Consider the following 27,551-nt stretch of genomic DNA (forward strand, 5'->3'; position numbering starts at 1 on the left):
TGTCAGTTATGTGCACATGATAAAATTATCCTCATTTATCTCCCAGCTTCTAGATTTATCCTACTTGCTACAGTTAGCCTCTCCTCAGAGGTTAAATTGTCTCCTGTTAGCTTCTTGGCATCAGCATAAGCTGTGAGATGATTAATCTCTATAAATACGAGTTTGGAGACATTATCTAGTCCCCCTACTTCTATTTATGAACATTTCGATGCAACATTATTAAAATTTAAGTGGTCATTTAAAAGCTATTGATGAAGATCTTCTGAGTAAATTGGGAGCATGGGGACCTTGGGAGAGGGCTGAAGGGGAGGGGAAAGGCAGGGTGGAGATCAGAGAGAAATGTAGAGCTCAAGAAAAATCAATAAAATTTAAAAAAGTGCTCAACAGAAAAAAAAAAGCTATTGATGAATAACTTCCATGTGCATGTGTACACACATGTATATATTGTATGTACACATACTTGTATATTAGCACGGAGCATTAAGTGCAAAGATTACATTGTATATGTTATCAGTTGTTAACACTTGGAATACACCTGAACTATCCTAGTGTACTGCTCACTTTCAGAAGACAAACGGGATTGTGTGATGGCCATAAAGCAGGTGCAAGTTAGCAGGTTAGGAGCTGCCGTCTGAAACTGCCGGAGGCTAGCTCACAGCTGCAACTGCTGGAGGCTAGCCCATAGCTGCAACTGCTGGAGGCTAGCTCATAGCTGGAACTGCTGGAGGCTAGCTCATAGCTGGAACTGCTGGAGGCTAGCTCATAGTTTCCTTCCTGTTCACAACAGGATGCTTGTAAGGTGCTATTCTGAGTTGCTTCTTTGTATTCTCTAAGCTAGATTCCCTCAGGAGTTGTTATGAGTTGTTTGCCAGTCTGCTCCGCTTTATTCTCTTTTCATGGACGTAGGATGAAGACGTTTTTTTCTATAACAGGTGAAAGAAATGTAGACTTCTTATGGTGAAACTGAAAAATTGTCCAAGGAATTGAGTAACATACTCCAGATATTGAAGGCATTAAAGAGAAATATCTCAGAAAATAAGTAATTTTCTGTTCTTCTATATCGTATATCTTTACTATTTTTAAAAATTACTTTTATCCCAGCTGGGCAGAGCTTTACCCAAGTACTTTAATGGTTAAATACTGGCTGAGCAAGTATGAGGATACAAGTGCAGATCCTTGACCATCACATAAACACTGGATGTAGTGACACACATATGGTGGAGGAAACAGACAGCCAGATCCTCTGCACTCACTTGCCAGTCAGTCTAGCCTAAATGGCAAGATCTCCGTTCTGTAAGAGACCACATCTTAAAATAGAAAATGGAGAAACAACTCAAGACATTTCAACACCAACCTCTGGCCTGCAAACATGTCTGCACAGCAGAGCACACCTGCACACTTGGGCACATACAAATATGCTACAGGGAGAGACTACACACACAAATTGCCTTTTTGTGACCGACATGAGCAAACTCTAATATATTCATATTCCATGTATCTCAATGCTGTAGCCACATCCAGTATAACTCTAGGAACAGACCTGCCTCGGGCAGCAAGGGAATGACAAAAGACAAACACGGACATAAGTAAAGCTGTGATTGGGTAGTCTGAACTCCTGTGGAGAAGCTTCCGCATATTTATTATATACCATTGAACAGAGAGGCAGATTATTGCATACTGCTGGGTAAAGAGTCAGTGTTATTCCAGACAGACAAGCAAGGAGGTAGGGCTTATGGTATATGACTGCATCAAGGAGACAGGTTTAGCTAATTTGAGTAGGAGCAGTCTCTGTAGGGGTGTGGTCTTCAGGATATAAATGTCCAGGCAGAGGAAGCTATGATGAACATGTTCTGCACATGCCATCAACATTATCATGTGGACTGGAGGAATACTTTGCCATCCCTCTGAGCCGTACCCTTGGGAGAAAGCCTATTTTCCCATGGGTCAGAGGCTTTGGGATCTTGGCATGGCCACGCCCATGTCAACAATACATATTCACTTAGGACTTCCATACATTGTGGAATTCTTTTTATATTGTGATATTATTTTGATGTACATTTTATTCAGAGGGTGCTGGCATCCTCAAAGAGGAGAGTATGCCGTTTGTCTTTCTCATATATTGTTAAGTCCACCGATAAGTCCCTTAGGTAGCACTAACTCACTGGTTGTTTTCTCAGGTCTTAGAAAAGTATGTGGTCCATTTGTCAGAAGCTACAAATATTGTGGTAACTTCTTACAGAAGGGAAGTTTTTTAATGTTCTCAGGAACTCATTGGTAACCCCTCCTTGCTTGTCCATTCCTCTGCAGGCCTTTCCAGGTTTATTTGCTTGCTCCTAAGTAGAGTGACAGCTAGAGTAAACCACCTGTGTGAACGCATGCACTTCTTCCCTGCTCTTTCCCTTCATTGCCTTTCGTCTCTGTTCTGAGAGTAATTATCCTTCATACTCTGGATTAATCATGCAGATATTTTCACTCTCATTAGTAGCTATATTGAGATATAATTAATATGCCATGTAATGTACCCATTTAAAGTAGACAATTCATGGATTTGTCATCTTTTTTAGTATATTTATGAACATATTAATTTTTTAGTATATTTATGGACATATCCATTCATAGCCTCAAAGTGATAAAACCAGCAGTCTTGAACTAAAACTTCTGTATTCCTTTTGATGTTTTACCACAGCATCAAAAATCTAAGTAAAACAGGTGGTATGCAATAAATACAATGACTAGAAGAATGAACATGAGATTTCATATCCTTTTATTTTACCAACATAAAATATATTATTTCTCACTTTTGTCATTAGACCCTAGAAATTATTTACAAATTAATGTGACTTTAGAAATTCTTGCTCTCAGCTGCAATAACCTCAAATCCAACTAAACATCCACAATACACATAGCTTTGTAGTTGAAAGCTCCTTGTAGGAGACTTCTGTATACTTCTTATTTGAGTTAGGTACTTTATTACACTTCCTGTTTCATCTACCAAATGTCACTGTCATTTCTAATGACACAAAAATGTATGCTTTGCTACCCCTTATTCCATTTTTTTCAGAATTAGAAAAAAAATCTCAAAATGTCCAACCTTTCACTGTAAATTATTTAGCCTTTTGTAGCACCACTGTTCTGTTTACTGCTTCTTCCATCGTATTTCTAGTCTTCCGATGGGAAATTGATTTTCTGTCTAGCAAAGCATTCTCTTACTACCACTTAAAGAATAAGTTCCTTATTGATAACCATTCTTTAATGCAATGTGCCAGATAATATTAAAATACATATAAATTCTTCTGTTATCTTCCCATGTAAGAAAATGGCTCAGGTTATAACCCATAACTGTAAATGACAGTATCTCTTAATTTTGCCTATCATGAAATTACTTTTTTAAACTAAAAATTTAAATGATACAAGGACAGAGTGCAGAATACAAAATATAAGTGAATTCCAGACCCAACTTGTCGGCATATAAGTTTTGAGTTCTGAATAAATTCAGCACAAATGCTTGAACCTTTAAGTTCTGAATGTTGTCTTCAGGAACCATTCCATGTCTTAGGTGAACACATGTTTCCTGCCATACTACATGTATGTTATCTGCATTGCTTTGGCACATTATGACAAGACTATTAAGTGTAATTCTCAGATAACGTGAATTATATATTATGGAAAAGAATAGGATTTTTTGAAATAGAGTTGCATGAAGCTCTCACACTTATTATGTGGCCAAGGATGACCTTGAACTCCTGTCTCTGGTGCTTCCACCTGAAGTGCTGATATTTCTGGTCCCCGCCACTATTAGTATATATTAATTCTATAAAATAACAGAATTCGTTGTGATTTTCATTTGTTAGTAGAGGAAAAAGGTCTTGATTCGCATTGTTTATTTTGAGTGTTTTAGAATGTGTCCTGCTGTGTATCCCAGGCTGACCTTAAATTCAAGGTCTTATCTCATTCTCCCCAGTGCTGGAATTACAAGTGCATACTACCATGACCAACTTTGCAGAAATGTTTTAACTGAGTAATGGATAGTACTTAAGCAACAAATGACTAGATTACCTTGCGATAATGGTTAGTCTGGTGACTTATACAAAATGTATAGTTACCAACTCTATGAACAACAAGAACAGCAGAAACTGGTAATGTATGGGCCATAAACTTGAGTTCTCACGGACAGTATGGCGTGAATATAATGCCATGCGACATGATGGTGGAAATTAGTTATTCTTGTTAGAGAAGTTTTCTGAAGTCTGTCTTGCACACCTAAGTATATAAATATATTTAGCAATATATTCTTCCTTTTCTCAAAATTCTTATCTAGTCCTTTTTGTAAAATAAGACATGTTCTCATTCTTTTTTATTTCTTTGTTACTTTTATTCTTGGACTTCAGATTTATGATTTACAGATAAAGTACTGACTCTTATTTGACATCAGCTCACTAAGTGAAGAGACTATTAAAATAGCTAGTTTAAACTGTAAAATGCTCATTTTCTTTTGAGGAATAAGGCTTAATTTGCATATGCTTGTCCCTTGAAATTTGAACATAAATATCTCATATCAATTAAAATAGATAATATGCTACTTTTGTTGAGTAAAATAATAAAAATAGATTTCTTATTTTTCAAAACTTTGCTAATATCTCCTCCAGTAAATCTTTAGCCAACAAGTATAGAAAACTGAAGTGATAAATTGAAGAAGAGGAATACTGTGTTTGAAATTGTTCTGTCTTTAGGACATGCAGTTGCTTAACAAAGACTAAGAAAACATTAGATGTTGTTTACAATGAAGCAGATAGAGCTGGAGATCATACTGTTAATTGAAGTAAATTAGATTAAAAATGACAAATGTCACATATTTGTTACATTGTGACAAATGTCACAAATACCTCATGCATGGAACCTATATTAAAAAGAAAGCAAAATAAAACGGAGATAAATTTGGAAGAGAAAGGAAATTATTGGGACCAGAGAAGCTAATGAAATTAATATAAACAAAGTACATGTTTTAGTCAGTGTTCTATTGCTGTGAAGGGACACTGTGACCATGGCAACTCATAAAAGAAAATATTTAATTCGGGCTGGCTTACAGTTTCAGAGGTTTAGTTTATTATCATAATTGCGGGAAGCATGAAGCATATAGACAGTCATTGTGCTGGAGATGTAGCTGAGAGTTCTGCATCCAGATCAGGTGGTAGCAAGAAGAGAGGAAGCTTAGCTTGAGCCTTTGAAACCCCTAAGCCCAAGCCCCAGTGACATACTCCAACAAGGTCACACCTCCAAATAGTGCCACTCCCTGGTAACCAAGCATTCAAATTTAAGAGCTTATGGGGCCATTTGTATTCAAACAACCACATTCCACTCCTCGGCCCCCATAGGCTTGTAGCCATATCATAATGCAAAAATACATTCAGTCCTACATCAAAAGTCCCATATATAAGTCTCATCACTGTTTAAAATTCCAAAGGCTCTTCTGAGATTCATAGCAGTCTCTTAACTGTAATCCCCGGTAAATATCAAAATTGAAAAACAGATCACATACTTCCAACATACAATGACACAGAAAACACAGTAGCACCAAATTTCAAAATGAGCAAAGGAAACGTAGTGAGGAAATATTGGACCAAATGAAGACTGAAAACCATCTGGGCATCCTTCAAATTCTCCATCTCCATGTCTGATGTCAAAACACTTTTTTGTTTTGTTTGTCTTTTGAGACATGGTTTCTCTGTGTAACAGTTCTAGCTGTCCTGGAACTAGCTCTTTTAGACCAGGCTGATCTTAACTCACAGAGATCCGGCTTCCTCTGCCTCCCAAGTTCTAGGATTAAAGGAATGTTCCGCCTGGCTCTAAATGCTCCTAAGATATCCAGCTCCTTTTAGTTTTTGGTGACTGCTACACACTTTCTTGAGCTAGTTCCATTCCCTGTTAGCAGCTCTGCTAGTCAAATATCTCACAACTCTGGCATCTACAGTATCTCGGGGTCTCCATGGCAATTCAGGGTTTCACCATTATAGCTCCATCCAGTGTTTTCTCTGGGCGTCCATGCAGGGACATTCCTGACACATGCCTGGCCTCAGCACTTTCCTTAGCAGTGAAGGGAGATTTCAAACCCTTTTCTTGCATCTTTGACTGTAAAGTTAGAACCAGGTGACTGAAGCTGCCAAGTTCTGCTGCTTACTGGGTCTGGAACATAGCATGCTTTTTTGATTATATCTGCATCAGCTTTCTGTTTTTTTTTTGTTTTGTTTTTTTGTTTTGTTTTGTTTTGTTTTTTTCACTGCCTAAGCTTGGCTATCCTGGATCTCACTCTGTACACCAGAGTGTACAGACTTCAGACTCAGAGATCCATCTGCCGTTGCCTCCCAAATGCTTTAATCCTGAGGAATTAAAGTGATGTGACATCATGCCCTGTCCTAAGCTTTTAATTCCTTTTCAGAAGATGGAAGCTTAGCTGGGTGGGGTCTTGGCCTGAGTTCACCACTTCCTTTATTCCCTTTAGGATCAAACTTTTCTATAAACTCTTTATCTCCTCGAGCACTGGACTTAATTTCATTACACTTCCTAGTGATTTTTCCTCCTTAAACAATACATTTCATATTTTTAGTTGTCTAGCTTGCTCTTTTTCAATCTGCATAAATTTGACCACTAAAAACAATGCACTATACAACATTGTCAGTCCTAGCCTGTGTTTTGAAATGTCCTCTGCCAATGCCATTAAATCCAAAACACTTCAGTTTAGCCTCAGGCAGATTGTTTTTGGACAAGGGCCAAAAGCAGCCCCCCCCCCCCAAAAAAAAAAATACTGTAAGAACAGTCGCTAGGCCACTTATTAGTGTTTGTTTCTGGAACCTCTTGAGCCAGCCATCACAATCTCCATTGCTCTCAGCACCACTGTCTTCCATGTTCCTATTAGGATGGCTCATAAAGCTCTACTCCAAGTGTTCGACTCCTTTCCTGATCCCAAATCCCAAAGTACACAATCCACCAAGAAACATGGTCAGGGCTATCAGAGCAATACCCCAATCCCTTGTACCAACTTCTGTTTTTGTCATTGTTCTTTTTCTGTAGACAGACATCATCACCGTGGCAACTGTTATAAAAGAAAACATTGAATTGGGGCTGTTTTACATTCTCAGAGATTTATCCATTATCATCATGGCAGGAAGCATGGTGGCAGGCAGAAATGGTACGGGAGAAGTAGCTGAGAGTTCCACATCCCCATTGGCAGGCAACAGGAAGAGAGAGACTGGGCCTGGTTTGAGCTTCTGAAACATCAAAGTCCATCTTCAGTGACACACTTCCTCCAAAAGGTCACACGCACTCTAACAAGGTCACACCTCCTAATAGTGCCACTCTATGAGCCTATGGGGGGCATCTTGATTCAAACCACCACAGTATGTTATACACATTTATGAAAATGCTGTGATGAAACTTGTTTGAATAATTCTAATATGATCCTGGAAGAGGAAACGTTGTTTATAACTTCCAGACTTAGAGTTGGGTAAATGTCTGTATCCCCTGTGCTTCTTGGAGACTCTTCTAGTGCTTTCTCTTGCTTGCAATAATAAGGATAATATAAAATAGTGACCATGTTGATGTGACTAGAAGGAAAGGAATAGAAATACAAATGAAATCAATAACTCTACAAATAAGTTTCATGATTCAATTCTGGCTGTATGAAGTAGACAGGAAATCCTGTTGGTAGTTACCTTGATATTTCTATTCCTTCCATAGTATTTTATATTTTTGTCCATAGAGATTCATGATATACTGAAATTAAAAGAAGGCTTGTTTCCTGAGTAAACAATAGGGTTTTTTTGTATTTATATTAAGCTTATGTTTTTTATATTTTTAATTTTTTGTATGATAAAGTCTGTTTTTCTCCATTATCTGTAACCTTATATGATAAATATAATCTTTTAATTATATTTTAGGTAAATCTATAATATACCCAATTACTAAAACTGAAAAATTCTACTCTTCACTGTACCTACCTCTGGAGTTTAGAGAGGAAACAATGTCATTTGTCAGTGGTGTATATTAGACTGTGAACTTTTTATTTCTCTTTTCTTTTTTTTTGCTTTTGCATCTTCTTCAGTGAGAGTTAGAAGTAAATTAAATGTTTTTATTCTTTTCTAGTTTTCCATAGGTACCTGTGAATTATATTAATCCAAAGCATAGAGCAGAGGGACATGTGCTTCCTCTATTGGTCTGAGAAGCATAGAGAGGAGAGTCATGCCATTCTCTATTGGTCTAAAGAAGTATAGAGAGGAGGCACATCCCCTTTTCTATCTTGTAAGCTATACCAAACTAATTTTTGGATAAAGAAAATGGTAGGTTTTTGTGGTGATTTTATCAGGGCTAAATTATAACAACCAAGTTACTATTTATGATAATCAGTTTCTAGAAATATTATAGCATTAGAATTATATAGAATTGTCTGCTATTAAAATGGTATAAGTCAATATTGGAATTTTTATATTGAGCGACTTAGAATATATACATATATACATACATACATTTGTATATATGTATATATTGTTTTAAGATTAATTTTTTTCAGGCCCTTGTATTGTACCAAAAAATCAGCCAAAATTATAAAAATGTCCTATCAAATTTCTTAAGCTAGTTAGGTTTTCTATTGCTGTGATAAAACACCATGACAAGGAAGGATTTATGGTTCCAGAGGTAAAGGGTCTGTCATGGCAGGGAGGGGGCAACCATGGCAGCTAAAGCAACATGCTGAATGTTCATGTCTTAAATCACAGGAAGGAAGCAGAGTGCATGGAGAATGGCAGGAGTCTTTTAAACCCTGTAAGTCCGCTCACAGTGCCACACTCCCCAACTACAAGGGCATACCTCCTAAACCTTCCCAAATAGTGCCAGTAACCCAGACCAAGTATCCTGACATCTGTGCCTATGGAGGACACTGTCACTCAAACCACTACAGTAGCCCAGTCTTCTAATCTCAGTACTTGAAGGTATAGGTAAAGCAGATCAGGACTGAGACCAGCCCATGCCATGTAAAACTCACTGCCTTAAAAAGTAAATTGTTGAAAAGAGATAGAGAAAATGTATTTGTGAAAACATTATTTATTTATTTATTTATTTATGGCTGGAGGGACAGCTGTGGGTGCTGGGAATGAAAACATAATTTACTGTTATTTAATAATTAAGGATTTCCTTGGTGCTACTGGAGTTTTGTTTTTTTGTTTGTTTGTCTTGAGAATTACTGTGTATTCTAGGATGGCCTTGAACCTGGGCCAACCCTACCAGCCTCAGAAGTATGGGTGTTGCCAAGGAAATCGGGGTTCCCTTTTAGGTTCTTAGTCTTATTTGTTAATTATTGAATTTCAATTCTTCTTCTTCTTCTTCTTTTTTTTTTTTTGGTTTTTCGAGACAGGGTTTCTCTGTGGTTTTGGAGCCTGTCCTGAAACTAGCTCTTGTAGACCAGGCTGGTCTCGAACTCACAGAGATCCGCCTGCCTCTGCCTCCCGAGTGCTGGGATTAAAGGCGTGCGCCACCACCGCCCGGCTCTGAATTCTTTTTTTTTTTTTTTTTTTATTGTATGAAAAAATATATTTTTTTTCCTTTTTTTTTTATTCTTTTTTACTTAAAATTTCCAACTGCTCCCCGTTTCCCATTTCCCTCCCCCTCCTCCCACATATTGCCCCCTCCCCCCGCTCCCCTCCCCCTAACCCCACTCCACTTCTCCTCCCCCTAGTCCACTCCCCCTCCCTCTCGATACTGAAGAGCAGTCCAAATTCCCTGCTCTACATGAAGACCAAGGTCCTCCCACTTCTATCTAGGTCCAGGAAGGTGAGCATCCAAACAGGCTACGCTCCCACAAAGCCAGTTCATGTATTAGGATCGAAACCTAGTGCCATTGTCCTTGGCTTCTCATCAGCCTTCATTGTCCGCCTTGTTCAGAGAGTCCAGTTTCAACCCATGCTTATTCAGTCCCAGTCCAGCTGGCCTTGGAGAGCTCCCAATAGATCAGTTCCACTGTCACAGTGGGTGGGTGCACCCCTCGTGGTCCTGATTTCCTTGCTCATGTTCTCCCTCCTTCTGCTCCTCATTTGGACCTTAAGAGCTCAGACGGTTGATCCAAATTGGGTCTCTGTCTCTCTCTCGATCCATCGCCAGATGAAAGTTCCTGTGCCATTCTCCTTGGCCTCTCGTCAGCTCTCATTGTCCACCACATTCAGAGAGTCCGGTTTTATCCCATGTTTTTTCCAGTAGCAGTCCAGCTGGCCTTGGTGAGCTCCCAATAGATCGGCCCCCCTGTCTCAGTGGTTGGGTGCACCCCTCATGGTCCTGACTTCCTTGTTCATGTTCTCTCTCCTTCTGCTCCTCATTATAACCTTGGGAGCTCAGTCCGGTGCTCCAGTGTGGGTCTCTGTCTCTATCTCCATCCATCGCTAGATGAAGGTTCTATGGCGATATGCAAGATATTCATCAGTATGATTATAGGATAGTTTCATTTCAGGTTCCCTATCCTCAGGTGCCCCAATGAACTAACTGGGGACATTGCCCTGGGCTTCTGGTAGCCATTCCAGGTTCAAGTCTCTTGCCAACCCTTAGGTGGCTCCCTTAACTAAGGTATGAGTTTCCCTGCTCCCCCATCCAACCTTCCTTTACCCCCAATCACCCCGATTCCCCCAGTTCCCCTCATCCTCTCCTTCACACTTTTCTCTCCCCATCTCCCCTCATCCCCATCCCACCCCACCCCCCAAGATTCCCATTTTTTGCCCATCAATCTTGTCTATTTCCCATAGCTGGGAGGATATCTATATGTTTTTCCTTGGGTTTACCCTCTTGTTTAGCTTCTTTAGGATCACAAATTATAGACTCAGTGGCCCCTATCCATGGCTAGAAACCAATTATGAGTGAGTACATCCCATGATCTTCTTTTTGGGTCTGGGTTACCTCACTCAGGATCGTATTTCCTATTTCCATCCATTTGCATGCAAAATTCGAGAAGTCATTGTTTTTTACTGCAGAGTAGTACTCTAATGTATATATATTCCACACTTTCTTCATCCATTCTTCTATTGAAGGGCATCTAGGTTGCTTCCAGGTTCTGGTTATTACAAATAATGCTGCTATGAACATAGTTGGACAAATGCTTTTGTCATATGCTAGGGCATCTCTTGGGTATATTCCCAAGAGTGCTATTGCTGGGTCCAGGGGTAGGTTGATCCCAATTTTTCTGAGAAACCGCCACACTGATTTCCAAAGTGGTTGCACAAGTTTGCAGTCCCACCAGCAATGGATGAGGGTACCCCTTTCTCCACAACCTCTCCAGCAAAGGCTATCCTTGGTGTTTTTGATTTTAGCCATTCTGACAGGTGTAAGATGATATCTCAAAGTTGTTTTGATTTGCATTTCTCTGATCGCTAAGGAGGTTGAGCATGACCTTAAGTATCTTTTGGCCATTTTAACTTCTTCTGATGAGAATTCTCTGTTCAGTTCAGTGCCCCATTTTTTAATTGGGTTAATTATCCTTTTAAAGTCTAGTTTCTTGAGTTCTTTATATATTTTGGAGATCAGACCTTTGTCTGTAGCGGGGTTGGTGAAGATCTTCTCCCAGTCAGTAGGCTGCCTTTTTGTCTTAATGACAGTGTCCTTTGCTTTACAGAAGCTTCTCAGTTTCAGGTCCCATTTATTCAATGTTGCCCTTAATGTCTGTGCTGCTGGGGTTATACATAGGAAGCGATCTCCTGTGCCCATATGTTGTAGGGTACTTCCGATTTTCTCTTCTATCAGGTTCAGTGTGTTCAGATTGATATTGAGGTCTTTGATCCATTTGGACTTGAGTTTTGTGCATGGTGATAGATATGGGTCTATTTTCATTCTTCTACAGGTTGACATCCAATTGTGCCAGCACCATTTGTTGAAGATGCTTTCTTTCTTCCATTGTATACTTTTAGCTCCTTTATCGAAAATTAGTTGTTCATAGGTTTGTGGGTTAAAATCCGGGTCTTCTATACGATTCCATTGGTCGACTGCTCTGTTTTTGTGCCAGTACCATGCTGTTTTCATTACTGTAGCTCTGTAATAGAGTTTGAAGTCAGGGATGGTAATGCCTCCAGAAGTTCCTTTATATATAAGATTGTTTTGGCTATCCTGGGTTTTTTGTTTCTCCATATAAAGTTGATTATTGTCCTTTCAAGATCTGTGAAGAATTTTGATGGGATTTTAATGGGGATTGCATTGAATCTATAAATTGCCCTTGGTAGAATTGCCATTTTTACTATGTTGATCCTCCCAATCCAGGAGCAAGGGAGATCCTTCCATTTTCTGGTATCCTCTTCAATTTCTTTCTTCAATGCCTTAAAGTTCTTGTCAAATAGATCTTTCACTTCCTTGGTTAGAGTTACCCCAAGATAGTTTATGCTTTTTGTGGCTATAGTGAAAGGTGATGATTCTCTTATTTCCCTCTCTGCTTCCATATCCTTTGTGTATAAGAGGGCGACTGATTTTTTGGAGTTGATCTTGTATCCTGCCACATTACTAAAGGCGTTTATCAGCTGTAGGAGTTCTTTGGTGGAGTTTTTGGGGTCGCTCATGTACACTATCATATCATCTGCAGATAATGCAAGTTTAACTTCTTCCTTTCCAATTTGAATCCCCTTTATCCCCTTATGTTGTCTTATTGCTATTGCTAAAACTTCGAGAACTATATTGAAGAGGTATGGAGAGAGTGGACAGCCTTGGCGTGTTCCTGATTTTAGTGGGATGGCTTTAAGTTTCTCTCCATTTAATTTGATATTAGCTGTCGGCTTGCTGTATATAGCTTTAATTAAATTTAGGTATGACCCTTGTATCCCTAATCTCTCCAAGACTTTTATCATAAAGGGATGTTGAATTTTGTCAAATGCTTTTTCAGCGTCTAATGAAACGATCATATGGTTTTTTTCTTTCAGTTTATTTATATGATGGATTACATTGATAGATTTGCGTATGTTAAATCAGCCCTGCATCTCTGGTATGAAGCCTACTTGATCATAATGGATAATTTTTCTAATGTGTTCTTGGATTCGGTTTGCCAGAATTTTGTTGAGGATTTTTGCATCGATGTTCATGAGTGAGATTGGCCTGTAATTTTCTTTCTTGGTTGGGTCTTTGTGTGGTTTTGGTATCAGAGTTACTGTAGCTTCAGAAAAGGAATTTGGCAATGACTCTTCTGTTTCTATATTGTGAAATACCTTAAGGAGTATAGGTATTAGGTCTTCTTGGAAGTTCTGGTAGAATTCCGCATTGAAACCATCTGGTCCTGGACTTTTTTTGGAAGGGAGGTTTTTGATAACTGCTTCTAATTCTTCACGACTAACAGGTCTATTTAGGTTGTTCACCTGGTCCTGGTTTAACTTTGGTATATGGTATTTATCTAAAAAAGTGTCCATTTCTTTTACATTTTCCAGTTTTGTGGCATACAGGCTTTTGTAGTAAGATCTAATGATTCTCTGAATTTCCTCTGTGTCTGTGGTTATGTCTCCCTTTTCATTTCTGATCTTATTAATTTGCAAATTCTCTCTCTGCCGTTTGATTAGTTTGGATAGGGGTTTATCAATCTTGTTGATTTTCTCCAGGAACCAGCTTTTTGATTTATTGATTCTTTCAATTGTTTTCTGTGTCTCTATTTTGTTGATTTCAGCCCTCAGTTTGATTATTTCCAGTCTTCTACCCCTTCTAGGTGAGTCTGCTTCTTTTTTTTCTAGAGCTTTCAGGTGGGCTGTTAAGTCTCCAATGTGTGCTTTCTCTGTTTTCTTTAAGTGGGCAGTTAGTGCTATGAACTTTCCTCTCAGGACTGCTTTCATAGTGTCCCATAGGTTTGAGTATGTTTTTTCTTTATTTTCATTGTCTTCAAGGAAGACTTTAATTTCTTTCTTTATTTCTTCCTTAATCCAGGTATGGTTCAGTAGTTGACTATTCAGTTTCCATGAGTTTGTAGGCTTTCTGGGGGTAGCATTGTTGCTGAATTCTAGCTTTAATCCATGGTGATCTGATAAGATACAGGTGGTTATTAATATTTTTTTGTAACTGTGAATGTTTGCTTTGTTACCGAGTATGTGGTCGATTTTTGAGAAGGTTCCATGAGCTGCAGAGAAGAAGGTATATTCTTTCCTATTTGGGTGGAATATTCTATAGATGTCTGTTAAGTCCATTTGATTCATTACCTCCATTAATTCTCTTATTTCTCTGTTAGGTTTCTGTCTGATTGACCTGTCCATTGGTGAGAGAGGAGTATTAAAGTCTCCTACTATTAATGTGTGCGGTTTGATGGCTGCCTTGAGTTTTAACAATGTTTCTTTTACGTACGTGGGTGCTTTTATATTAGGGGCATAGATATTCAGGGTTGAGATTTCATCCTGATGAATTGTTCCTGTTATGAGTAGAAAATGTCCCTCTCCATCTCTTCTGATTGATTTAAGTTTGAAGTCAACTTTGTTAGAAATTAGTATGGCCACACCTGCTTGTTTCCTAGGTCCATTTACTTGATAAGCCTTATCCCAGCCCTTTACTCTGAGTAGGTGCCTGTCTTTGTGGTTGAGGTGTGTTTCTTGTAAACAGCAGAATGTTGGATCCTGTTTTCGTATCCAATCTCTTAGTCTGTGCCTTTTTATAGGTGAGTTGAGTCCATTGACATTAAGTGATATTAATGACCAGTGGTTGTTAACTCCGGTCATTTTTTTTAGTAGTAGATTTTGTGTGTTTCCCTTCTTTGAGATGTGCTGGTAAAGGGTTTCTAGATGTCTGAGTTATTGTGGTCATTGTTGGACTCCTTGATTAGTGATTTTCCTTCTATTACTTTCTGTAAGGCTGGATTTGTGGCTACGTATTGTTTAAATTTGTTTTTATCCTGGAAAATTTTGTTTTCTCCATTTATAGTGAACGAAAGCTTGGCTGGGTATAGTAGTCTGGGCTTGCATCCATGGTCTCTTAGTTTCTGCAGTACATCTATCCAGGACCTTCTGGCTTTCATGGTTTCCATAGAGAAGTCAGGTGTAAGTCTGATAGGTTTACCTTTATAAGTAACTTGGCCTTTTTCCTTTGCTGTTCTTAGTATTCTTTCTTTATTCTGTATGCTTTGTGTTTTGATTATTATATGGCGAGAGGATGTTTTTTTTTGATCCAGCCTATTCGGTGTTCTGTATGCTTCTTGAACCTTCATAGGTATATCTTTCTTTAGGTTGGGAAAGTTTTCTTCTATAATTTTATTAAATATATTTTCTGGACCGTTGAGCTGCGCTTCTTCTCCTTCTTCTATTCCTATTATTCTTAGGTTTGGTCTTTTTATTGTGTCCCATATTTCCTGAATGTTTTGTGATGAGAATTTGTTGGCCTTGCTGTTTTCTTTGATCAGCGTGTTTATTTTCTCTATGGTATCTTCAGAATCTGAGATTCTTTCTTCTATCTCTTGTATTCTGTTGGTTATGCTTGTTTCTGTAGTCTCTATTCGTTTACCTAGATTTTCCCTGTCCAGCTGGCCTTCTGTTTGTGTTTTCTTCTTTGCCTCCATTTCAGTTTTTAAGTCTTGAACTGTTTCCATTATTTGTTTGATTGTTTTTCCTTGGTTTCCCAGGGTATCATTCACTGATTTACTCAATTCTTCAAACTTTCTGTTATACTTCTCATCCATTTCTATGAGGGCATTTTTTACATGCTGTTTAAGGGCGTCAATCACTTTCATAAAGTCAATTTTATCTACTTCTTCATGATTAAGGTGTTCATGTCCTCCTGTTGTGAGGTCGCTGGGTTCTGGTGGTTTCATATAGTTTTTCAGATTGTTGGGTGAATTCTTGCATTGGCGCCTGCCCATCTCTTTCTCCGAATGCTCCTCTATGGATCTTCTTTTACAGGATCAGGTCTCCTTGCCTACTGATGTACTTTCCCAGTGATGGCACCCTGCAGTGATAGCTCTCCTGGTGCTCCAGTGATGTCTCTCCTGGTAGCAATATCAGATCTCCGTGCCCAAAGACGGCTCTCCTGGTACCCAGATTAGCTCTCCCACTGATGGCTCTCCTGGTGCCAAGATCAGATCTCCGTGCAGGTTGGGTAGTTCGTAAACAAAGGCCTTACCTTACTTGGTGCAGGCAGGCCAGTGAACCAAAGGAAGTCTCGCCTGCCTACTTGCCCTGAGGATTTGCCCCCAGCGCCAGACAGACTGAGCTGGATGGTGTTATGTGCCCAAAGAGGAAAGGGGGCAGAAGGAAGAAGGGTTCTGGATGCAAGCTGGGTGGGACAAGAAGAGAGAGGCAGTATGCCGGGTGTAGAGCCCCTGCAGGGAGCCCAGGGAGTATAGGGTGGGGGATGAGGAACTTCAGAGTTCCCTGTCCAGGGCTGCTTCCGCCGCCGCCAGTCAGGTCACAAACTCACCCCGCTGCTGTCTCTCCTGGTTCCTAGATCAGATCTCCGTGCAGGTTGGGTAGTTTGTAAACAAAGGCCTTACCTTGCTTGGTGCAGGCAAGCTGGAGAAACAAAGGAAGTCTCGCCTGCCTAGTTGCCCTGAGGATTTGCCCCCAGCGCCAGACAGACTGAGCTGGATGGTGTTATGTGCCCAAAGAGGAAAGGGGGCAGAAGGAAGAAGGGTTCTGGATGCAAACTGGGTGGGACAAGAAGAGAGAGGCAGTATGCAGGGTGTAGAGCCCCTGCAGGGAACCCAGGGAGTATAGGGTGGGGGATGAGGAACTTCAAAGTTCCCTGTCCAGGGCTGCTTCCACTGCCGCCAGTCAGGTCACAAACTCACCCCGCTGCTGTCTCTCCTGGTGCCTAGATCAGATCTCCATGCAGGTTGGGTAGTTTGTAAACAAAGGCCTTACCTTGCTTGATGCAGGCAGGCTGGAGAGACAAAGGAAGTCTCGTCTGCCTACTTGCCCTGAGGATTTGCCCCCAGGGCCAGACAGACTGAGCTGGATGGTGTTATGTGCCCAAAGAGGAAAGGGGGCAGAAGGAAGAAGGGTTCTGGATGCAAGCTGGGTGGGACAAGAAGAGAGAGGCAGTATGCAGGGTCCCGGCTCTGAATTCTTAAGGAAGCTCAAGAACAAATTTATTGAAGTTTGGGAGCAAAACTACAGACCAGGCAACCTTTATATCTTGGCAGCAGCCTGGAGGAGGGAGATGGGAAAGAGAAAGGAAGTTAGGGTCTAATCAGTGCAACACATTCAGCAATGGAGGTCAGCAGGTAGCTGCATGGCGGAAGCTTGGCGACTTCAGGAAAGACTGAGAAAGCACAGAGTGGTAAAGAAAGCATGCAGAGGCTGCTGGCGAGTACCTGAAAAAAGAGATAGAGAAATGAGAAGGAAAACTAAGCTTTTGAGTCAAGACTCAGAAAAACTGACAGACTTTGCAGTGCTATTTAACAGAAGCCCTGTAAACTTGGGAGAGGGGCCTCTGGGAAGGAAAGGTACATTATCTTCTTAAGGGGATAATTATTCCTCCCACCTCTGTAGCACAGCTTCAGGTAAATCAGCAGATTGACAGGTCCAGATGGATTAGCTTTCAAAGGAGGTGGCAATGCTCTTTAACATTCTTATCTTTCAGCAGATTGGAATATCATGTCTCCATGCAGGTCAGAAGTAGAACTCAAATTCTATTCTTTTGACCAGGAAGGGGTAGCTTTTCCTTAGTGGGCTTCAGTAAGGCCTGTATATCTCCAGTTTTTAAGAAAGTGCCACTGTGATGTTTAACTTTCTGGTTATTACCAGGGAAACAGGAGATAGGGTCCAAAGCTGACCATGAGTGAAAGATACATCCTCAGTTACTTCTTAGCTGCCAATCCTTGGAACACTGGGATTATTGGCATGAGCTTTCGCTTCTGGCTTCCTTTACATTCTCATAAGTGAAAATTCAATATAAGCGTGTTCCTTTAATAAAAGATTAGTCAGTTCCACTATCAATGTTACATTACATTGTGACCTAGAGCTACTAATGTTTGAGTGGCATTCAATTTGCTTAGTCATTGGCTTTTAATTATCTGTAAACATTCACGTACACATGATATATAATTTTTATATATGATAAAATGCACTCTTTTAAAGAAAATACTTCGAAATTTGACAAGTATCTCTAGGTATATAACCACTATATAACCACAAACAAAATACAATGTTTTCTCATGACCTCACATCAAGCCTCTCTCTCACCCACAGTCATTTTTTCTTCTTCCTTAGTCACGGGTGGTCCTTTTCCATTACTGTAAATTGGTATTTCTCAACCTCAGCCCAGCCTTAACACCATTAGTATTTTAGAAAGTGAGATTCTAGAGGGAGCCAGAGTGTTGTACTTTGTCATGTAGGGATTTTAGCAGCATCTCTGAACCTCTGCCCATCAGGCGCCAGTGGATCTCTCCTTCCACTTTCTCAGTTGTGACAACTGAGATGCCTATTGCCAAATGCCCTCTTGGAGCAAAACTGCACTCGCTTGAGAACCATGGCTTAGTCTAAGATTATTCTTCCAGTGCTAGCATTTCACCTAAATAGAAACATATAGGATATGGTCTATGTACCTCTTTCTTTTTGCTCAATATAATGACTCAAGATTTATAAAGGCTGTTATACAAAAGCTGTTTGCTGTCTTTTTACTGAGTGGGAGGTCCATATATAATAATAGACTACATTCTATTTAACTATTTCCTTTTTATGTTTCTCCGAATCTCTCATTGAATTTAACATTTATTTTTGAGAATCTTTTTTCATTAATTGATTTGTTTACTAGTTACATGTCACAGTGTTCTTTTTTTCATATTTTTTGGTTGTTGACCACATTTTTAATATCATGATGATTGCAGGTTCGCTTTTAATTTTTAAAAATAATAGTGGATACTTTTTGGCAGGGAGTTACTTGTATATCATCTTAATTTTCTAATGTGATCATTTTGGGGCATGAAGGCACACACTTATAGCCCCAGTGCTTTGGAGTCTGAGGCAGGAACATGCTGAGTACAGTGTCTGTGCCACAGTGGGGTCATAAAAAGCTTTCCTTGTAAACGTAAATATCCTTGTCCATTATTAGTTATGCATACAAATGCAATTCTAGCTGTGGTAACTGTGGGATGATGGATGGTATTTGTCAGCCTTTTAAGACTAATTAAAAATTTAGATCATGGACCTTCTACACCTTACCCAGACTGTTCTCTCTGTGTGTTGTATGTGTGTGCACATGTGCAGGAATGCAGTAGTTCGTCCTTACCTGTAGCTTCATCTTTAATGGTCAGTTACACAGTAACAACCAAAGTCTGAAAGTATTAAGAAATTCCAAAACTAAATAAATGATAATCTGTAAATCGCATGTTGTTATAAGTAATCTGATAAGGTCCTCTGTTTCCTGCTCACTCTTTCCTGTCCTGCATGTGAAATATCCCATCTAGCTGTGTGCTGTGGTGCAATGTGTGCATATGGTTTGCCTGTTAGCCATTTAGTGGCCATTCTGATAATTGCTAATTGTGATATAATATTACTGATGTTCCGTTAACTTACTTAATGGCTCCAGTATGCAGAATGGAATGCTGTCATTTCCTTGTAAGAAGTTATCATTGCTTTATTTTGTTATTAGTGTTGCTGTTAATCCTGTTTGCTTCAGTATGGATGTTTGATTCTATCTAGTTGTAATATTCTACCATGTTGTTTTTCTTACTAGACAGTGATATCGGAAAGCTGTTATCCTGCTTCAAAATATCTGATAAACAAACTGAGTGGATAGAAAACTGCCGAAGACAGTTCTGCAAAACAATGAAGTCCAAGCCGGATGCAGTCAGTGGAGGTGGTGAGTATGCTATTTTCTACTGGGATCTGCCTGCAGAAAATTATTTTAGCAGACGCTGCGGCTCCTGCAGATTTCTACCTGTGCGTGCAGGAAACATAATGCTAATTGGGAAAGTCCACTGCCTCCCTCTTTCTCTAGGGACCTGTAATTCTAAAAGAACCAAATGCCAAAGAATTCCTAAGCGTTTTTATGGACTGGACTGTCTGTACATGTAGCCAGCAGGTTTGAGGTTCCTGTCTTTCCTGAGGCTGCAGTTTATCTGATTTAAACAGTCTTCACTTTCATATATGGTGTTGCTGTATCTTTGTAGAACTTTTACCAGTTTGCTAGTATTGTAAGTATCTTAAAACATCACCAGGCGTCCACCAAAGAAACTGAATGTTTCCTAAGGAAGCTTTGTCTTGAAGGAGTGCCTCCAGTTTAAACTTAGCAGCAAGTTTAACCTCGGTTGTTTACATGTGCTGTAGTTTCCCGAAGCCGTAACTTTGATGTGATTCTAAGATAGATTTTCTAAAAGCTGTCATTTGGGAGTGACCTCATTTCATCAGCCATACTTAGAGGTTTTCATATTTGTTATAAAATTAAAATCAAGAATTTAAAAATTAACTTTACACCGTGCTGGAAAATGGTCTTTTTAAAGAATAATAAAATATTTATGTAGCAACAAAATCATAAATTATTCTCCACAGTATGAGTATAAATGAGCAGTTAAACCATGTTTAGTCTTCCTGAAGATTTACAAAGCATTGCTGCACAGTGGTGGTGCATGTCTTTAGTCTCCGCACTCAGGAAATAGAGGCAGGTGCATCTCTTTGTGTTTGAGGCCAGGATGGTCTATAGAAGGAGTTACAGGACAGGCTCCAAAACTGCAGAGCAACCCTGTCTCAAAAAATATAAATATAATCTTTATTAAAATACATACATATATATGATACTATGTATGCTATATGTATGTATAATATCTTAGTTAGGGTTTTTATTGCTGTGAAGAGACCATGACCATGGTCTAAATCTTATAAAAGCAAACATTTAACTGGGGCTTGCTTACAGGTTCAGAAGGTTAGTTCATTGGCATCATCGCAGGAAGCATGGTGGCTTGCAGGCAGACGGGTCTGGAGAAGTAATTGAAAGTTGTACATTTGGATTTGCAGGCAGCAGGAAGAGAGGGTGAACCATTAGGCGTGGCTTAAACTTCTGAAACCTCAAAGCCCATGCCCAGTGACACACTTCCTCCAAGACCACACCTCTCCATCAAGGCCACACTTTTAATAATGCCATTCCCTATGAGCCTATGGGCATGATTTTCACTCAAACCACACGCACACACACACACACACACACGCACATACACACACATTTATGAATATGTATATAGATATATGAATGATTTGGATATATATATATATAGTTAGTTAGTTATTTAGTTCGTTAATTAGCTTTTGATTCTATAATAGAGATGTTTAAAATGGATTTTCTCAGTGGGTTTTGCACATACCCAAAAATACATAGCAAATTAGGAGAGGAGTGACTTGGAGTGAATGGTTCAGTTTACATACCTCCTAAAATGCAGTTTACATACCTTCCAAAATGCAGTTTACATACCTCCTACAGTGCAGTTTACATACCTCCTACAATGCAGTTTACATATTTCCTACAATGCAGTTTACATACCTCCTAAAATGTAGTCTATATACTTCCTAAAATGCAGTTTTAAGTGTTTCTGTCTCACAGAGAAACAAGAGAAATGCCACCTATCTAGCCATCACCTTTTTGAAATGGGATGTATAAACTCAACAGATAAGAGTTCTTTTGGCAGCTAGGGCACTGTCTGAATCTTCTTCCTCAGTTATTCATTGTTGATTCTGTGTCCACCTCCTGTGAGCTACTTCCAGCGACAGATCCATTCTTCTCTGCCTGATGCTTAGTTGCTTACACAAGACTCATTTATAGCCCACAGTGACCCTACTATGTAGTCTATATCTTATCAGTGGTGATAAAATTCATAGTTTTAGGTAACAGCCTAGTTTGCACTAGAAGAGCCAAGAGGAGAATCCAGGTAACCCGATGTCAAAATCCTTGTGTCGCTTTACTATGCCACCATTTTGGAGCTACCATTTTTTTCTATCAGGGACAGCATTTTTCAGCTAGACAGAGACAAGAAAAACACTGGTTTAAGAATAAATTGTGTCGCCTCAGTATCTCATAATGCATTTGTTCACCACAACCTGCTCGGCTTGAGTCCTGACCCCAGAATTTGATAGTGAAGGAGTGAAAACCCAATGTATGGTTCTGCTATCTCCACAACTAGGAACCTCGGTGTGTTTATTAGCTCGCTACATGGGGAAAGCTTAGCTAATCTTGGTAGGAAGTCTCTGCAGCTGAGCCCTGTCAGGGTAGACACACCCAGGAAGAGAAAGCTGCAGTTGCCACTCTCTTCATAGACTGCTCACTTGTATGTCAGCACTCACACTGGGACCTCCAAAAGTCTTACCACCCATATGGATAACGGCTTTGCCAATTTTCCATGGGTGAGAGGCCTTGGAATCTTCAACATGGCTGTGCTGGTGTCAACAATACATGTTTCCTCAGGACTTCCTCACTTGGGTTTTCCTCCACTCCTTACATACACTATTTGTATCTGAGGTAAGCCAGTTTTGAAGGTAAACTCTTTACAAAGACACTTGATATACTTTGTACACACACACACACACACACACACAATCACCCTACACACATACATAGTCTACCCCTGCAGTCTTGGATAGCTTGGGTTCTACAGTTAGGCGATTTAAAGCTTTGTAAATTACCCTTTGTATGTTAACCTATTTTGAGTTTTTCTTTAAGACATTTATGTAATGCTTCATAATACACAATAAATAGTCTATCCATTTGTTAACATGTTCATAATTTTGAGAGAATGAATTAGTTTTACATTTCTGTTTGAATAAAAAGGTCCAGATGAAAGAAGGGAAAAAAAAAAGGAAACATAGCTAGCAGCCTGAACACCTGCTCACTGACTCTACTCTCCCCAAAAGGAAACAGCCTGAGCACCTGCTCGCTGACTCTACTCTGCCCACAGTGGGCAGATGCTGCCTTTTTTGGTACTGGTGAAGGAATGGAGAGGAATCCATTAATAAATACTATTCGGAATTTAATTAAACCTGATCATCTTCCCAGTGATTAGAGGAGCAAACTTCTCCGTGTTTTGAATGTGGGCTCCTTGTCTTTGTAGGTGTCCTTCTGGACATTAAGTTTCTGAGGGGACGGAGGAAGCTATGGGGATGGACAGCTGGGTTTTTCTGCCCTCAGCCCCTATGCAATGATGGTTCACATGGCCCAGGATCTCCTCTGACCCCATAGATATGTCAGTGTTTAAGAAAATAGAGCTCAGATTCTACCCCTCCTCAGCCTTACTCTTGGTTTGACTCTTTCCACCCACAAAGGAACACCGTTCTGGAACATTTTTTGTTTGTTTGTTTGTTTGACTGTCTTAAGGTCGCAGTAACTCCGCTTGCTTTCCTCCATTTGCATTAGCACTCCAGTGCTGGAAGGAAAACAGGGGTGCTTACTTCACTGGTTGAATCTCGAATGTGATTTTTGCTACTAGACTTTTTATTCATTAGGATACAAACCAGTTCAGAATTCTCTTGGTATTTTTTTTTTTTCTTCCTAGATCATTGTCAGGAGAGTGTCAGTACATTACCTGACTCGGTGTTCCTTTGGCTTTGTTACCCAATGTTTTAGTGTCTGTGCATTGTGAACAATCCAGTTCCAGGTCAACCCCAGATGTGGTATTGATTCTGAAACTGAATCGACCCCAGATGTAGTACTCCTAACTTTTTGCATCTGATATTCTAGAGTCAGCTCTATTAAAACATCATTTTCTTCATTATTTTCTAATCAATATCTCCCATTAATCTTTTGTTAGTGATCTAATTGTCATACCATTTAATATCTGCCCTATATGTATTTTTTTCTATTTTTCATTGATATTGATTGATGACTTAGCTCATAACTAAAATTCTTGTGTGTGCTTACTACAGTTTGAGTTGGTCACTGCAACACACATACAATGTATTTAATAGTCAATATTGGAAACTTGGTTGTGTATGGTAAACACCACCCATATATATTAATATTATATATTTATATATAAATATACACACACATATATATTTAAATCTCAAATTTCTGCATTTTCATGACTTACAGCCTAAGAACTTATACAAGATACTCTCTTGATTGCTGAAATATGGACCGGCCGGTGGGCTGCTTCCCGCCACCCGGCTAGCTTTACCCGAAATAATTACACAGAAAGTGTATTCTTTTAAACACTGCTTGGCCCATTAGTTCCAGCCTCTTGTTGGCTAGCTCTTACATATTGATCTAACCCATTTCTAATATTCTGTGTAGCACCACGAGCTGGCTTACCAGGAAAGATCTTAACCTGCGTCTGTCTGGAGTGAGAGAATCATGGCGACTCACAGACTCGGCTTCTTTCTCCTAGCATTCTGTTCTGTCTACTCTGCCTACCTAATTTTCTGACCTATCAAACCAAGCAGTTTTCTTTATTGATTAACCAATGAAAGCAACAGATAAATACAAGACCCACCTCCATCACTTTATAACTAAAGTACTTTTTATTCAGCCACTGGATAGCTATTATTTAATACATGATTTTTTTTGATAGGATATTGCTATGTAATGTAGACTAACCCCAAACTCTAAAATCTGGTGCCTGAGCATCTAAAGCTCTAGGATTGCAGGTATACTGGCTTTTAAATAAGTTTAAATTATTTTAAATAAAATAAGGGCACAAAATTCTTTTATAATTTTTTTATTCAGTGATTATTTCTAGGTTTAAAAATTATATTACATTCCTGTGTGTATATATGTTCATATATGTATGTATATGTATGTATATATTTGTGCATGATTGGGTGGGAGGAATAGGATATGTGACAGACATAGCATACATGTGGAAGCCAGGAGAACTTATGGGAATCAGTTCGCTCCTTCTATCATATGGGTCTTGAGAATTGCATTCTGGTTGTTAGACATGACCTGAAAGTCCCTTTTCTGATGAGATTTCTGGACTCCAAAAGTAATATCTTAGTTCTAGAGCACTTGCATAGCATGGAGAACGCCCTGTGCTTAATTCATAGCCTTACCCTAAAAACAATTTCCAAGAAGGTCACAATAAAAGAACATATGGCACACTGATTTATGTGACAGACATGGCTTTAGTCTTTAAAGGATCTACATAGTAAAACTGTGAAAAGAGGTTCAAACGTGACCCTGACTTTTGGAAGCTGGGTAAGATGTTTTTGTTCTTTTCAGCCCTGGGCATCACACATACAGAATTCAACAAACAAATGAAAAACTCTAGAAAACAGAAGTCAAGCTGTCTGCTTAGGATCCGTGGGCGTAAATTTTCTGTTTTTTTTTTTTTTTTTTATTGATTCATATATCTTAGCCTGATTGATTGAGAATGACAATAGATGCAGGAAAATAGAGTGGAACAATAAAACCTTGCTTTCTCTGGCTACAGAAACAAAAAACAAAAAACAACAACAAAAAAAAGGACAACTTCTTAAAGGCAGAAGACTAAGTTCTTGTCCCATGGAAACAGTTGGGAAATGGTTCTGGTCCAGGCTCAATATTTATGACCTGAAAGATAGTCTGGGACAACAAAAGTATATTTGTAGAAATTTGTAGGTGGAAACTGCTTGTTTGTTACTGGATATCCAAAAACAAATAAGCACACAGCAACTATGTTAATTACAACACTACTTGGCCAATAGCTTAAGCATATTCCTGGCTAACTCTTATATCTTAACCCATTTCTTTTAATCTGTGTGTTGTCATGAGGCTGTGGCCTACTGGTTAAGTTCCAGCCTTCTGGCATCTTTCTCCTTCAGCAGCTGCATGGCATCTCTCTGACCTTAGCTACTCTCTCTCTATATCTCTTCCAGTCTTGCTGTATTTTGCCCTGGTATAAGCCAAAGCAGCTTCTTTATTAACCAATGGTAGTCAAACATATTCATAGCCTACAGAGAGGAATCCCATATCAGAAATTGTTAAATCTGAGATCATGAAGTGAAAAGACCAAGCACATGATTGTAAAATTAAAGCAAACTATGTTTTGCATTCTACCCAGGACTGGCCTGCTGGCTGTCTCACCCTAAATCGAGATTTGAGAGAACTGCCTCTGCTGGCCTCTTGAAGTCCCTTATTTAGGAGAAGAGATAAGGTATTCACAGGGGTGAGAGTTGGCTGCTGTACACTGTTAGAAAGGTACAGTGAAAGTGAAGAAACCAGGGTAAGGGTAACATCCTGTTTAGATCTCAGAGAAATGATGATTGGGTTGTTAAAAGAGCTGTTCTTATAAGACCTGAGGAGACCCTAAGTGGAGAAGTGCATGGTACCCCACGTCAAACATAATGACGTCAGAGTTTCAAAAGCAAGCCAAGAAAGTCTTAGAAGCTAAGAGAGTCAGTGCCTTTCTAACTTGGGGTAAGCAATGCAGAGGACAGGTGATCTCTCAGGATATATGGAGGTCAGCTAGAAGTGGAACCTTAATCAACACACTGAAATTGCCCTCAAAAATGAAGAGAGATCAAGATGATCTCATCTAAAGCAAGGCCGCCCTACAGCATGACTAAAGGACATTCTCTCCCTTCTGGTCTCCTTACTACTCGTGAATCTGTGATTATAGGAAATAGGAAAAACTTTTAAATGAAAGGATGAAGAAGAACAACTTGAAAACACTGAGAATCACAGAATGACTGTGCATACAATAATTTGTATTGAAAACTAGATAGGGTTGTATAGTCTAAGTTCTTACAAAATTAGAATTCTAATTTTGGCGAGTAGAGATTTGAGGTGAAAGAATACATTCTTGAATATGCAAGGGTCCGAGGAACAAAATATCTGGTCTCTACCTACAGGTTAATAGGGAGAAAACTGAACTGTTAATGGAGCTCCAGTATGCTATGATGAGATCGCAGTCATGCAGTCATTTCTAAGTGTGTCTGCACAGTGAATCCAGCAGACGCTTATATGTTGGCACGCACTGTGTTGTTCTTATTTCAGAACCAGTTGCTGTGGTGATGGTGACTTAGTTTTGGGTAACTTTAAAACCATAAATTTCTTTCTCACAGTTTTGAAAGCTGGGAAGACAGAGGTCGGGGTTCAGGCAGATCTAGTGATAGGCTCCTTCTCTGCTTTGGAGACTGAGCGCTCGCTGCCTCCTCTCATGATGGGCCATGCTGCTCCTTAGCCACTTTGTAAAGGTGCTGGTCTCATTATAAGAGCAGGGCTCTCCTGGCTTGCGCACTTCCTAGATGTTTCATGCCTTTGAAAATATATTTTATCTAATATTTGTACAATATGTTTGTTCAAATACACCTCCCATTCCTGTCCCCCCCCCACTACCTTTTCCTTCCAATTTCTTATGCTGGCCTCCTCCCCCTATCCGTCTGATTCCCCTTCTCCTGAAGAAAACTGAATGTCCCTCCCCCAGCTGTGACCAGCTGTCCAAAACAGCCTTAGACTTGGTGGGGTGCTTTCTTAATTGGACTCTGGATCACCAGCCTCCAAATAACATGGAGACTTATTAATTATGAAAGTGTATCCTTTAGCTTAGGCTTGTTTCCAACCAGCTCTTATAACTTAAGTCATCCCATTTTTATTAAGTCTACCTTCTGCCACGTGTCTCGGTTGCCTCCCCTCAGTAGGCACATCTATTTGTTCTGAGCCTGCTAGCAAAACTGCATACCCAGATT

At 39.5% G+C, this 27,551-nt stretch overlaps 1 protein-coding gene across 1 annotated transcript in view; it reads left to right on the top strand.

Annotated features, from left to right (window-relative positions):
- The window catches only part of Tbc1d32 (TBC1 domain family member 32), a 220,742-nt gene that overhangs the window by 144,436 nt on the left and 48,755 nt on the right, over window positions 1–27,551 (top strand). The window contains exon 26 of the mRNA XM_057761363.1: window positions 19,639–19,764. Within this exon, the coding sequence (XP_057617346.1) occupies window positions 19,639–19,764 (126 nt within the window). The remainder of the gene's footprint in view (window positions 1–19,638; window positions 19,765–27,551) is intronic.

This window comes from Chionomys nivalis, chromosome 2 (genome assembly GCF_950005125.1).
Source record: "Chionomys nivalis chromosome 2, mChiNiv1.1, whole genome shotgun sequence".
In the NCBI taxonomy this organism is placed as follows: Eukaryota; Metazoa; Chordata; class Mammalia; order Rodentia; family Cricetidae; genus Chionomys; species Chionomys nivalis.